The sequence below is a fragment of the Macaca fascicularis genome, chromosome 11, assembly GCF_037993035.2.
Source record: "Macaca fascicularis isolate 582-1 chromosome 11, T2T-MFA8v1.1".
NCBI classification, from domain to species: Eukaryota; Metazoa; Chordata; class Mammalia; order Primates; family Cercopithecidae; genus Macaca; species Macaca fascicularis.
In genome coordinates, this window is record NC_088385.1 from 118,951,798 (window position 1) to 118,967,334 (window position 15,537).

Consider the following 15,537-nt stretch of genomic DNA (forward strand, 5'->3'; position numbering starts at 1 on the left):
ATAAGAGTGGCTCGCTGTGCCTAAACTGTTTATATAAACCATGTTGTTTATGGTGAATACCTGCTTTCTTTCCACTCAGGATAGACAGAGTGTACCTACATAACAATGAAACCTTAAGCACCAAGTCTCTATTGGGTTTCCCTAGGCAGGAACATTCCACCTGTGTTGCTGCATTTTTCCCTGCTAGAGAAAGGAGCATACTCAGTGTTTCCCCTCAGAGGAGGGAGAAAACACTGGAAGTCTGAATTCTCCAGACTCTGCCTGTTCCTTTTTCCCTTCCAGATTCTGTCATGTGTCCTTTCATTATAATAAGCCTTAGCCGTTGAGTGCAACTATATGCTCAGCCCTGTGAGTCCTTCTGGGACTCAAAAATTCTAAATCACTGAATGTGGCCTTGGCAACCCACAAATCACAGAATGTTCAGAACTACCTCATATACACATCTTAGCATGTTTCTGCATTTATTTCCTTAGGTTCTATTTTCCTACAAGCAGATCTGCCAAATTAAATGGTGTGTGGCGTTTTAAATCTTGGTAGAGATCACTACAATCCCCTATAGGAAGACTGTATAAAATTTATCCCTGTGTAAATGCATAATAAGTATTTTCCACACAGTCTTGCTGACCACAAGTATTCATCTTTTTTTGCTAGAAACAAAATCTTTATTGCTGTAAGATGTGTTTCTTTGAACTTCTTGTTAAGCCCTTTGCCCAATTTCTTGTTTTCTTATTGACTATTAAGAGTTCTCTCTACATATGAAGGATATTTATATGAAGAAATTTACTACAAACCTTTAGAACTTAACAAATTTATTATTTCTATTTACAGAAGTTAAATTCTTTATGTTTCCAGATTTGGTATAATGCTAAGAAAGGCTTTCCTCGCCTATTTAAAAATATTTTCTATATTTTCTTCTACAATTTCTAAGGAATCTAAAATTTAGCATATAGTCTTTAATCCGTCTGGAATTCTCATATATGCTGTAAAGTTGATCTAACTTTTAGATAACCGGCAATCCCAGCATAGGGGTGAGCTACACTTTCTTCATTTGGCTTACCTATATTTTCTATCACTACAACAAACACATTATTTTATATTTGTGTAAAGTGCAGTTTGTTTTTTTTAACTTTAGATTCATCCTAATTCTTTTTTTTTTTTTTTTGAGATGGAGTTTTGCTCTTGTTGCCCAGGCTGGAGTGCAATGGTGCGACCTTGGCTCACTGCAACCTCCGGTCCCTGGGTTCAAGCAATTCTCCTGCCTCAGCCTCCTGAATAGCTGGGATTACAGGCACATGCCACCATGTCCAACTAATTTTTGTATTTTTAGTAGAGACAGGGTTTCACCACGTTGGCCAGGCTGGTCTTGAACTCCAGACCTCAAGTGATCCACCCGCCTCAGCCTCCCAAAGTGCTGTGATTAACGGCCTGAGCTACCACGCCTGGCCCATCTTAATTCTTTAAAAATAAATTGCTTCACCCAGGAGTTCAAAGCTGCAGTGAGCTATGATTTTGGTCTCTTTAAAGGCCTTGTCTCTTTTAAAAAAAAAAAAAAAAAAAAGAAAGAAAAAAAACTTTAAAAATTGCTTGGGGTTAAATTCCAGTTACCTGTCTTTTGGATCCCAGCTGAAAAAAACATTTAAGTCTCTGTTGTCTCGTAAATCTTCCCATGGAATGTCATCTTCTTCTGGCCTAAGGTTCATTGACTTTATACTTTCTGCTAAACTGGTTGATCTGTGATTAAAAAAAAAAAAAAAAAAATTCATGTATTATTTTAATAGTAAAATAGCCAGAAAATATTATTAATCAGGACTTCCTGTTTTACTAGACAGGAAGGGAAAGAGGAAGGAAGGGCTCATATAGGGTGAAATAGAACCAAGCACAGATCAAACTGGCTTGCTACATGGCAAGAAAAAGGCTTCTGGAAGCCCACACAAAACAAAGGGGATCAGCATTAATTCCTGAAATCTCTTGATTTGTAGGGAAGGAGGAACCTTTGTAAGTACAATAGGGACCAGGTGTTGATGACCATGACCTAAATGGCTTCCGTAATGGTCCCAAGATGTTGCTGGCAGTATTCTATCATTTCCCATGACATGTACCAAGTTCTGTTTCCCCACTGTCTGTCTCCCTTTTTTTCCCCATATTTTACCTTAAGCCTGCTAATAACACCCATGAGCCCATTAACGGCTCTTAACTGATCTAATCCCTTAGCTCCTTTAGAGCTCTCATGCAATACTTACATATTTGCTTCAAGTAGAAGGTCTAACAGCATCCGTTCAGTACGGACTTGTGCAAAATGAAGAGAATTATTCAGCCTGTTCCTAAAAGCGATAAACTCTGGGATCTTCTCAAATGCACCATATTTGTAAGCTTGAATAATATATTCTGAGGTCTGAGAAGGAAAGATATCACCTTGGTATAAATAGTTCACAAGTCAGGCAATGTAAGCAAACCTTGCCAGTCAAAACAAAACACTCAAACTAAAATTAAGTTTTAAATCTAATCTTTAAAGGTCTTGGTCACCAAGTAGAGTATTAGCTTTTTAAAATGTTGTTTTTCTTCCTTCTTATACTTTAGACAAATGTCTCCTTTACTAATATTACTAATTGTAATAACCAGCTTCTGCCATCATCACATAAGCCTTCTCTTGGCAATCATGTCTTTCAATTCAATAGGAACTGAGGTTTTGTTTTGCCGCATCAGTCAAAAATTTGGTTAGTGCCATTCTGGAAGGGATGTTACCCCATGTTTTTCTGCATCTAAGATAAACTGTGTTTCATACAAAGGTTCCAAAAGCACCAGAATAATAGAACCACCTGCCCCCCCAGCCCAAATAAAAACCACTCTCCTTCAGAAAAAGACAGGTTACTCCTTGGTTTTGCTTATTTCTGAATACTGTATTAGAAACACAGGGCATATAAGCATTACGTCAGGATAGAAGACACCAAACAAAAGACCTATAAAAATTCATGTCATAATGTATTCTGAGGACAAAGACTTCAAGAACCAAGTTTCTTGTCCATCTACATTACATAAGACCTCTGCTGGAAATTTCCTTAAACAAGTATGTGAAGGGAACATTCACCATATGTGCTTTAATTGTAGATTAATACATATACAGAGATTAAACATTACAGAACAGAGGCAAGATAAAGAATTCTAAGCAGAAATTCTGGCACAATAGAAGAAAATCTCAGGGAAGAACATTTCATGGGTGTGGGTCTATGCCATCAGGATCAGAAGATAGGAGATTACCCCTTTAGACCAAGGAAACTATTATGCTCAAAGCTGATGTCTGCCCCCAAAAAAGATCCTTTCTAGAAAAAACAGTCTTTTTACACAGCCTCAGTTAATCAGCTCTGCCCCCATCTCCATTACGTCTGAATAATTTGCCCAGTAGGAAAATAGGCCAATAGTCAACAACATACCCTCTGATATACAGCCTTGCAGGGTTCATTTCAGGCCGCGGGATTGCGCCACGGGCGCTAATTCAACTGCATTCGATGCGGCTTTTAAACCCCCATGGGACACCTCGGCGAGCTGTTTGCCTGCAGTATCTGGAGAAATTAAAGACGGACGGACACAAGAAAATTAAAAAGATTACTTGTGATCCTGCAGGTTTCAAGAAGGACTACCTGAAAAAGTTCGAGTATACCTTCTAGCTTGATTAAAGGACAGTGATACACCCTATCAAGAGGAGGCCAGGATACTCTAAACACATGTGCCTATCGTATGGCCCCTTGGCTTAGAAAACACAGCAAGGTTTACTATCAGCTCTTGTAATAGGAAATTACAGCTGGGGCGGGGAAAAAAAAACAGCTGGTTAGGAACACATGATTCAGCAATTAATCAAAAAGAAAATATGACTTTAGTAATTCCAATCAAAGTTATAATTATAGTTCCAAAGTAAGTTATGATTTAAGGAGGCAACCCAGCCTTACCAAGTGTAGAGGCAGTTTTAATTTCTAAGTGGTCCGTGGAACACCACTTTATTAAAAAAAAAAAAAAAAAAAAAAAGCAATGGCTTTTCAAAGAGAAAAATAAGGGGTAACGAAGAGAGTATAGTCTTTAACAAACTAAGAAGGTAGTCACAGTTCTCTGGCTTATCTTTTTTAGATAGTCCTTCTGTAACACTGCAGTAAAGTACCACTGCAGAGCTAGACAAGGGCCTGGGATGCAACCAGTAGGACCAAGGCTATGGAAGTAGTACTATGTGAAGAAACAACCCCGCACTGGAACTGCAGGCAAAACTGAAAGCCACAGGCACTTTAAAGACTTTTGAATATCAAAGTATGTTGTCCGTACCTATTTCTACTAATTTACGCACCAATGAGGCTATTTAGATCCCGAATGGATTCCTGAAATGAACCCTGGTCACTGTAAAAATTAGTGAAATATATGGACATAAAACCCCTGAATAATGATCTTTGTGAATACTTAAAATAGAGATTTGATTTTCTTTACTTTTTTTTTTTGAGACAGAGTCTCACTCTGTCACCCAAGAGTGACAGCTGGAGTGCAGTGGCATGATCTCAGCTCACTGTGACCTCCACCTCCCAGATTCAAGCAAGTCTCCTGACTCAGCCTCCCAAGTAGCTGGAATTACAGGCATTTGCCAACACACCCAGCTAATTTTTGTGTAAAATAGAGATTTTAAAGTGAAATTTTAAAGAAGTAAAAACACATAAGTGACTTTTGAAGATAGAAAATCTAGTGCTCATTCTCATATTTTTTTAAAAATCTATTCCAAAGTAAGATGACAACAGAAAATAACCTTTCTAGAAAGAAAATCCCTGTGCAGACCTTCCAAATACAACTTTCAATCCCATAGCACAAAATGTTACTAAGCAGAACACCAGATTTTCCATTTAAGTAAAAGTGTTCTGTCAAAGAGCTAGGTGGGAATTGAAATGCATCAGTCACCCAAGGAAAAAGCATCCGGGGATCCCAAAAACTACCAAGAATAGAAGACGCAGAGTACAGAACTCTGGATTTGAACAGAGATATTTCTAATACTCTAAGCACAAGGTTGAACACACACAGTAAGACACTACAATCATAATCTTTCTTAGCCTTAGATTTCTTTAGGAAACAGCTCACATCACAGTCTCTATCTGGCACTCAACATTAAGGTCAAGCTACATGTTCCTAGCTGTACTGTGTTTTTCTTTTTTGGTCGGGGGGCAGAGTCTCTCTCTGGTCACCCAAGCTGGAGTATAATGGTACAATATCAGCTCACTGCAACCTCCACCTCCCAGATCAAGCAATTCTCCTGCCTCAGCCTGCCGAGTAGCTGGGATTACAGGCACCTGCCACTATGCCCGGCTAATTTTTGTATTTTTAGTAGAGACGGGGTTTCACCACGTTGGCCTGGCTGGTCTTGAACTCCTGACCTCAGGTGATCCACCTGCCTCAGCCTCCCAGTGCTTGGATTACAGGTGTGAGCCACTGTGCCCAGCCTGTACCATATTTTTCTTTTGCCTCTAGGACTCCTCAATATTTTCTCCTTTCAGCAGATTAAATAAGCTCCATCTTCTTAGCAGTAATCAAAATATATTTGAAGTGTCTTAGTCTCTGATCAATAAAATGCTATGATTTTATCAGGTTCAACATCACATACATTCAGATGAATTAGTCACTTTTGCCACACACAACCATCAGCAAAACATCAAACAAAGATACAAAAAAAAAACACTGAGGATGACACATCCCCTCAAATTGCTCCCAGGGGTCTCCTTTGCCTATATTATAATACTTCTGTAATTTTATTTTTAGAGTTTTCTTTCAAAAAAACTCTTCAGACACAGTATTTGTGGGAAAAAAAAAATTAAAGCCTAAGTCTGATGTATATAAAGTAATGTGTCTTTATTGACCACATCTTCATGAGTAATACAGTTCTTCTAGAATGCTGGATGATTGAAAGCTAGAGGAAAAGCCACCGGGCTGGAATGAATCCCTTATTTGCTCCCACTACCTCAAAGCTATTTGAGAAACAAACCTTTGAAAAGGAATCTTCAGTAAATCAAATGTTTCTTTAATCTCTCTTATAAATACAGAAATGAGGGGATAAATGAGATGAGGAAACCAATCCTATTTTTTTTTTAATGAAACTTCTTGAAAACAGGAGGTCAAGTACAGATACTTGAATACACAATGAAAATTCATAGGTTTATAGTTCATCCATGCTAGATTTTAGAAACCCAACATCCTAGAGATGACCTTCTGACCACTAAGCCAGGCCAGCACACCTTCTGAGCAACATGCTCAGATACTAATACTCATTCTCTTCTCTCCCTGATCAGAGGCGTGCCACAAAATGAGGTCTGAACGGAGATACCAATCACTGGGAGGGGGTAGGGGGACCACTTTGGGGAGGGGATACAGGACTAAGAACCAACTGATGGTACACAGCTCATTATCTAAGCACAAGAGGCTGCTTTCCATCTGCTCCGAGCTGTCCTTTTGCTACTCCAGCCCTCTAGGCCATTCCCTGAAACTTGTCAGAACGTAATTATCATAAACTGAGAACAAACCTATATCCCATGTTCAGAAATGCTTCTATTTAATACAACATACCCTTAAAGAATTAGATGGAAGATAGATTAGTTAACCTGTTATACTAAAACGAAAGGGTTTAAAAAAAATCCTCATGAGTGTTTGCCAAGAAGAACCCCAGAAACTAGCTTCCTTGCTAGTTCCTTAATTGCTGGTAGACCATGAGAATGGAAGGCTATGGGCAGATAGCTGGCACAGCCAACTTCAAGCGATGAGGCCTAGAAGTCTGTGAAAACCAAGTAGGCAGTGACCACCCTGGAGACATTCCTTTTCTCCACATTCATTGTTGGGCAGTTTTTCACAATTGGTCGACTGAGTACAGACCATATGGTTTTCCTACAAAAACTTCTGCTTAACCAACAAGTAGAGCCCAAGTCTGCTTGCAGTGAAAAATATGGTGCAAATCCCATCCTTTCATTATGGCACAGAGAAGCTCTATTTTATTTATTTCTACTTTAAAAAACATATTATTCACCTAAGTTTCTTGGAATGCCTTTTAATTTTCTAAGAAAATACAAGTACATTCACTGTTGGCAAACAGCACAATGGACATACATTTCAGAGTTAAATAAAAGTAACGGAGAGCAGCTGCTACTGCAGAATGTTAAATGGCATCCCAGGCTATGAATGCTTATGGGCTGTTTCTTTTACCCTTGGAAAAGTCTCTTAGAGATCAAAAGACAGGTCTAAGATGAATAACACTTCCCATTCACTAAATACCAGTTTTAAATGCAACTTTCCAAAGAATCTATCAAACACACCCATTCTAACAAACACAAATAACTCTCTACCTCTCCCTACCAGCCTTGGACAGTAAGCTGTGGTCTAAGGGCACTTGCTAGTTCAGCATAGTGCACCTTAACACGTGTACTTGTGACATGAGGTGACGCACTCCTCAACAGTGTGCAGTCAGCAGGCAAGATCACGTTAAAAAATAGTTTTTCACTTACATCTTTCTGGTTGGAGTGAAAAAACCTGAGTGCGAAGTTACAGGATTGGGACGCAGCAGCATACTGACCTAGAGATTCAGCATATCGGGTCAAAAGATAACTAGATCAGAAGGAAAGAAGGAAAAAAAAAAGACATGTTATACTTACTTACCTACCTCAAGTAACAAATATTACGCTTCAAATTACTTGGCAAAAAAATAGTTAGGCATAAGAAAACACTAAAACATACACCCACAGAAATGATCTAATTCACAAGTTAAAATTTTTAAAAAAGCAAAAAGTTAACTCAGTTTTGTGGGAGACGTAAAGTTCTATACTAGGCTTTCTTACACTCTGATGATTAATGGCACATAAAAGGTCTAAGAGAACATAATGCTGTCTTCCTAAAACAGCACCATAGACAACAGAGAAAATGCCATTAAGTGATAATAGCATAATAATAAAGAGTAGTCTAAATACAAATCCAAAATACAAATTCAAACTTTGTTGAGGTCAATAAAGTACAAGTGTCAACTTCAACTGCAAAGCGGAAATGAACACTTCAAAATAATGTGTGCTAAGAATAAGGGTTCAAAGTGTATGTGTGTGTGTGTATATATATATATGTTTGCTATCTCTGAGGAAAACTCTCTTACATTTCTAAATTGTGCAAATTTTCAAATTACTACAAAATGCTGGGAGATATAAAAATCTTTCTGCTTTGCAATGAATCATAACAGATTATTATTTAATCAAAAAGGCTTAATGTCAGGATCAACTTTAAAATCTAACTTAGAGTCCTGTATACCCCACACTGGTGTAGCTGGCTGCTCATTATTCAGAGTATATACTACCAACCCAATGGTATCATGCTGGATATGCTTAGCATCAAGGCTGGAGTAAAGATCCACCACTGGTTCAAATGCACCCAGCATACAGTAGATTCGAACAAGCAGCAATTTGAACTGAGCATTGGAAGGGCTATGGGTTAATCCCTCTTCCAGCAAAGTCAGGGCCTGCCACACAGCAGTCTCATCACCTAGAACCAAAATACAATATTATCCACTGATCTTGACAGCAAATGAAAGCTTCCCAAAAACAAAAAACAAAACCTTATTGACATCATCACCCCCACTCTATAAATGAAGTTAAATGACAGAGAACAAATTTTAGATATACATCTATAACCAAAATAGAGAATTTCGCCTAAATAGAGAGTCCCTTAATAGTTAAGTCTATTCTTAAACATGCCCACGGCAAAAATGATGCAGATTTTAAGTGGCCAGGTCTTATGGGGGGAAGTTACAGAATCTCAGATTCTGGGAAGACATGGACTTTGAAGGAAAACTGGAGCTCAGCATCTTGACCCTGCAGGATTTCCTTTATGAAACCCCAGACAGATGTTCTCTATAGACATCATTTTTCTTCCATATGTAACTCTACTAACAGAATGGCAAATAGGATGTTTGAAAATATTTACTCATTAATAATCAAACTAAAATTTTTTTTTTTTGGTCTATGAAATTTCAAAAGGTACATGTATCTGTAGGCTTCAAGATTAAGTAACTTATTCTTTAGGATCCATCTAAAGAAAATACTATGAAATACAGATAAAGCTTTATATATAAAAATAGTTATCGTACTATCTAGTGATATAATGACGGGAGACTGATTAGGTAAATTATGGTAACTTCCACACATGGAAACATCATATAACTACTTGACAGTAATGAAGACTTTTTAATTACAAAGGAAAATGTTTGTGCAATAATGTTCAGTAAAACACAGAGAGAGAGAGAAAATTCAAGTTAGTACAAAGAGTTGATCTCAACTCTTAAAATATGCACAAAGAGAGAGAGAAGAAAAACACAAAAAAAATGTTAGCTGGACATGGTGGCTCATGCCTATATTCCCAGCACTTTGGGAAGCTGAGGTGGGAGGATCACTTGAGCCCACAAGTTTGAGACCAGCCTGAACAACATAGCTAGACCTCGTCTCTACTAAAAACATTTTTAAAAAAATTAGCCAGATGTGGTGGTGCACACTGCCTATGGTTCCAGCTACTCAGGAGGCTGAGGTTGGGAGGACTGCTTCACCCTAGGAGGTTGAGGCTGCAATGAGCTGTGATCATGCCACTGCACTCCAACCTTGGCAGCAGAGTGCAACTTTGTCTCAAGAATAGAAAAGAAAAAAAAGAAAAAAATGCAAAAGTGATAGAGTGCTTTTGAGGTCCAAAAAGGTGAGATTTTAAGTAAACTGCTTTCCAAAATTTGAACAAGCTACTTTTACAGTCAGTAACAACAGCAAAAATGAAAGCACCATACAGTAAGATTTTAAGGTAATATTCTATATGCTGTTTTCCAAAAGAAAAGAAAGATAGGCCGGGCACAGTAGCTCATGCCTGTAATCCCAGCAGTTTGGGAGGACAAGGCAGGGAGATGGCTTGAGCCCAGGAGTTTCAAACCAGCCTGGGAAACATGGCAAAACCCCATCTCTACAAAAAATACAAAAACTGGCTGGGCGCAGTGGCTCACACCTGTAATCCCAGGACTCTAGGAGGCCAGGGAAGCGGATCACCTCAGGTCAGGAATTCGAGACCAGCCTGGCCAACATGGTAAAACCTCTTCTCTACTAAAAATACAAAAATTAGCCAGGCGTGGTGGATAATTCCAACTACTCAGGAGGCTGAGGCAGGAGAACTGATGGAACCCAGGAGACACAGGTTGCAGTGAGCCGAGATCACACCACAGCACTCCAGCCTGGGTGACAGAGTATGACTCCATCTCAAAATAAAAATAAAATTTAATAATAAATAAAAAATAATTTTAAAAACATTTAAAATTAACTAAATAAATAAATAATACAAAAACTAGTCAGGCATGGTGGCATGTGCCTATACTCCCAGTTACCCAGGAGGCTGAAGTGGGAGGATCCCTTGAGCCCAGGAGGTTGAGGCTACAGAGCGCTACTACGGTGCCACTGCACTCCAGCCTGGATTACAGTGTGAAACTCTGTCTCAAAAAAAAAGCCTTTCAGAAAAAAATATTCGAGAACATCAACTTCCTGAAGCACTCAATCCTTTTGAATTCAAATGAATCTCTTTAAATGCCCTCATCAACTTTCTATTGATTTCTAAGTTCTGCCAGGTGCACCTTGAACAATGATTATGACTGTGACTGGAATACTTCATCATCATCCCTTTCACTGACTTTAAGAAGCCCTGCATCTTTACAAGATCTACAATTTCATTTTGCAAATGATTCCCATGTATTTGTCTGCACTGCAGGATTTTGGACACTTTACCTTTTTTCTCTCTGCCCTCCACTTCTCTCATCTATAAAACTGTGATAGTAACTATATTGTTAAAATGTTTAAATTGGCCGGGCGCAGTGGCTCATGCATGTAATCCCAGCACTTTGGGAGGCCGAGGCAGATGGATCACGACATCAGGAGTCCAAGACCAACCTGTCCAACATGGTGAAACCCTGTTTCTACTAAAAATGCAATAATTAGCCAGGTGTGGTGGTGCGCGCCTGTCATCCCAGCTAGTCAGGAGGCTGAGGCAGGAGAATCGCTTGAACCTGGGAGGCGGAGGTTGCAGTGACCCAAGATTGCACCATTGCACTCCAGCCCAGGCGACAGAGCGAGACTCCATCTCAAAAAAATAAACTAAAATAAAATTGTTTAATTTGTGTAAAGTACTTTCACATGCCTGCTAATCAACTGTCAGTTGTTACTATTATCATATGGCCACGTATCTTGCTCAAAATATTAATATATGAGACTAGCAAAGCCATAGTCACTATTGGTGAGAACAGATGCTAGGCATAAGTAAGAAAGGCTATCTGTGTGGGGATCAAATTATGTGAGCAGTTCATTAATGTTTTCATGTAAAAATGACTTTTGCTGCCCTATGCAGCCTCATGAATCTAGGGGCTCAAATAACAAGTTACCTGATGACAAGGATTTCACTGTCATCCTTGGTACAATACAGTGTAACAAGTAACATGGGCTGGGCTCGGTGGCTCATGCCTGTAATCCCAGCATTTTAGGAGGCCGAGGCGGACAGATCACCGGAGTTAGGAGTTTGAGACCAGTCTGAGTAACATGGCGAAACCCCAACTCTACTAAAAATACAAAAATCAGGCTGGGCGCAGTGGCTCACGCCTGTAATTCCAGCACTTTGGGAGGCCAAGGTGGGTGGATCACAAGGTCAAGAGATGGAGGCCATCCTGGCCAACATGGTGAAACTCCGTCTCTGCTAAAAATACAAAAAATTAGCCGGGTGTGGTGGCGGGCGCCTGTAGTCCGAGCTACTCGGGAGGCTGAGGCAGGAGAATCACCTGAACCCAGGAGGGGAGAGGTTGCAGTGAGTCAAGATTGCGCCACTGCACTCCAGCCTGGTAACAGAGCGAGATTTTGTCTCAAAAACAAAAAACAAAAACAAAAATTACCCAGGAATAGTGGCACGTGCTATAATCACAGCTACTTGGGCGGCTGAGACAGGAGAATCGCTTGAACCCGGGAGGACGATGTTGCAGTGAGCCAACATCGTGCCATTACATTCCAGCCTGGGCAACAGAGTGAGACTCCATCTCAAAACAAACTGAAAAAAAAAAAAAACACACTACCATATGGTTACATACAATGTTCTACAGAAGTTCAGAGGAGCATAAAATCCCCAGTGGTGAAGGAGTTAAAATCAAGACAGGCTTTGTTAAAGGCACCATTTGAGTAAAAGTTAGATGAGGGAGGTAAGAAAGTTATTTCAAAGACAGGCAACATGATGTTAAGTGATAGTTGCAAAAAAATTTTAAAGCAGATTCAAGACCACAAATACCTAAGAATCTGGAGATGTGGACACAGGCCAGATTATAAATAGCATTATAAAATATCCTAAAACACTTGACGTTTATCTTCAGGAAAACAGGGTACCTCTGAAGGATTTTTTTTCTTTTTAAATTTTTTAGAGACAGGGTCCTGCTGTCACCCAGGCTGGAGTGTAATGGTGTGATCATAGCTCACTACAGCCTTGAACTACTGGGCTCAAGCCTCAGCTTCCTGAGGTCTGAAGGATTTTAAGAATGGCATGATAAGGCCGGGTGCGGTGGCTCACACCTGAATCCCAGCACTCTGGGAGGCTGAGGTGGGCGGATCACCTGAGGTCAGGAGTTTGAGACCAGCCCGGCCAACATGGCAAAACCTCGTCTCTATTTAAAATACAAAACCTGGCCGGGTGCGGTGGTTCACGCCTGTAATCCCAGCACTTTGGGAGGCCGACATGGGCGGATCACGAGGTCAGGAGATCAAGACCATCCTGGCTAACACGGTGAAACCCCCTCTCTACTAAAAATACAAAAAATTAGCCGGGCGTGGTGGCAGGCACCTGTAGTCCCAGCTACTTGGGAGGCTGAGGCAAGAGAATGGCATGACCCCAGGAGGCAGAGCTTGCAGTGAGCTGAGATGGCACCACGGCACTCCAGCCTGGGTGACAGAGCGAGACTCCGTCTCAAAAAAAAAAAAAACCAAACAAACAAAACAATAACTAGCCGGGTGTGGTGGCACATGCCTGTAATCCCAGCTACTCTGAGGCTAAGGCACGAGAATCGCTTGAACCCAGGTGGCGGAGGTTGCAGTGAGCTGAGATCACGCCACTGCACTCCAGCCTGGGCAACAAGAGCAAAACTCCATCTCAACAACAAGCAAAACTGAGAGCTCTGTGAAATGATCCATGAGGGCAGAGGTTGTGTTTATCTTGCTTACCATTGCCTCTTCAGCCCTTTGTTTCTTCTATAGTTTAATTCTCATGAATAATATGCAATAAGCACCTAAAGTTATTTTTTCTCCAAAACTGCTAATAAGAGAATATGTCAGGGTGTGGGACCTAAAGAAAAGGCAACCCAATACCATTTGCTGAATCATCCTTTTCTTCCCCAATCACTCACGATGCTTCCTTTACCACGTCTTATATTTTTATCCTAAATGAGACAGACTACATTCCAGAAAGAATGCATTTTTCTGTATATAAAATTTTTTGAAGTGAATAAAAGATATTCTGTTCCATAGGCCTGTGCATGTATTTCTTAGTCAGTTTCATTGTATTTTAATTTTTGTAGCTTTGTCATAGTATTTTTTTTATAGTCACTACTTATTATTCACAAACACTTAAAAACAGAACAGATATCCATTAATTTAACATTATCCTGGTTACAAGGGGATAAATTGGAGACAGTTTTTGTTGTTGTTGTTGTTGTTGTTGTTGTTGTGAGACGGTATCTTGCTCTGTTGCCCAGGCTGGAGTGCAGTGGCACGGTCTCGGCTCACTGCAACCTCCGCCTCCCAAGCTCAAGCAATTCTCCTGCCTCAGCCTCCCAAGTAGCAGGGACTACAGGCATGCGCCAAAATGCCCAGCTAATGTTTGTATTTTTAGTAGAGACGAAGTTTCGTCATGTTGGCCAGGCTAGTCTTGAACTCCTGATCTGAGGTGATCCACCCGCCTCAGCCTCCCAAAGTGCTAGGATTACAGGCAGAAGCCATCGCACCTGGCCAAAACAGGTTTTTCTGGAAGCACCCTAGAAATATCAAGAAAAGTAGAACCTAAAAGCATAAATAAAATTTATGGATTGTATAATTAGTCTAACAAAAGAATGCAGGACTTATAATCAATAAAAGCAAAAAGTAAAGTTGAACTGAAATCACTGCTACTTACCTGTTTCCCTCCATACATCAATAAGCACATGGACAGCAAGGAGACAGTAATAGTCAGAAAATTGCAATTCTGTTTTCAAACAGGTTTTCCCTACGGGGGAAAAAAATCATATCTATTTTAATGTTTGTTCAACTATTACTGACCCCATAGGAGTTTTTAAAAGCAGGAAAGTGACAGGAGGGAATAGAGGAAAAGTAAAAGAAAATTAAGAACAAGATAAGTATCAGGAGAAAAATATGAACCATGAATCAAAGGGTTCAAAAGAAGGTGAAACCACACTCAGCTGGAACAGAAGGTAGGGTTCCAGAGCAGAGGTGGTATCTATGATGGTCCCAAAGGGAGAAAAGGAAGATTTGAAGGAGGTCGAAGTGAAGAAAAGAACATAAGCCAAGTGCCATGTATAACTAAATTCACAATATGCTCCTCACTTCATCTAATTCTTTAGATTACAGATAAATACTGACATCTTATAGTCAGACAATTATGTGTCTATCACATATATCTAGCAAAAGCCACACCTATCTGAAGATCATCTATTTCTAAACTAAATATTTATCTTACAATTTACAATATTCCTTTTGTTCACTTACAGTCTGTATATTAAGAATACTTAGGCCTACAAGCAGAAAATGTGATAATTATAAACTATGCAATCTATATGAGCCCCAATCTAATAAAAAGTTAGCTCATCAGATCAAGAACATAGACAACTGAAAGCCAATCCAAATTATTTAAAACTCCAGGCTTAAGAAAGGCTTTACATCATATTACTTAGATGGTCTTCCCAGACAAAATAGTCTCCTTACAAAACTCATTAAAACAGGGTGCTACAGGTGATTAAAAAACTGACTTCTAAGTCTTAGCGTAGATCAGGGAACTACTGCACATTTTGAATGGTTGCTCACCAAATTCCAGTCCATGCTGGTACCTTAACATCAATTCTCTGACCACACTCAATTTCTGATTTTTATCCATGGTGTGGTACAAGCCAAGTAACCTCGTCAGCTGCACCACACACAAATGTTGCTGCAGAGCTCTGATGTCAGCAGGCAGTGCCAGCTTATCCTCTGTTGGTGTCGACAAAGGAACAACTCCAAGTAACTGATTAATAAACTGCAAAGTGGGGAAAAAAGGAGCAAAGGTCTCAAAACACAACTAGTCTTCAGTAGGCCATAATTAACAGAAATTGAAATGGTCTAGAAAAAGACATCAAGAAAAAAACCCAAAAACTAAAATTCCTTTCATACACCATTTTCTATCTACCAAAATAGCTAAAATGAAAAAAATTTGTGACAGCACACAACACTGGTGAAGCTCCAATGAAACTGGCACACTCATTCATTA

The 15,537-nt window shown here is 39.7% G+C and overlaps 1 protein-coding gene across 9 annotated transcripts in view; it reads right to left on the bottom strand.

The window, feature by feature from the left end:
• NAA25 (N-alpha-acetyltransferase 25, NatB auxiliary subunit) overlaps positions 1 to 15,537 on the bottom strand; it is an 86,742-nt gene that overhangs the window by 21,582 nt on the left and 49,623 nt on the right. For 4 of the 9 annotated variants that reach the window (XM_005572287.5, XM_074007888.1, XM_074007889.1 and 1 more), the window contains 6 exons: positions 15,099 to 15,306; positions 14,194 to 14,283; positions 8,343 to 8,523; positions 7,506 to 7,605; positions 2,241 to 2,392; positions 1,606 to 1,731 (listed from right to left, as the gene is read on the bottom strand). In XM_005572287.5, coding sequence (XP_005572344.1) covers positions 1,606 to 1,731; positions 2,241 to 2,392; positions 7,506 to 7,605; positions 8,343 to 8,523; positions 14,194 to 14,283; positions 15,099 to 15,306 — 857 coding nt within the window. Of the gene's footprint in view, positions 1 to 1,605; positions 1,732 to 2,240; positions 2,393 to 3,428; positions 3,558 to 7,505; positions 7,606 to 8,338; positions 8,524 to 14,193; positions 14,284 to 15,098; positions 15,307 to 15,537 lie in introns of all 9 variants that reach the window. The other 5 variants (XR_012420682.1, XR_012420683.1, XR_012420684.1 and 2 more) reach the window with 3 other exon arrangements.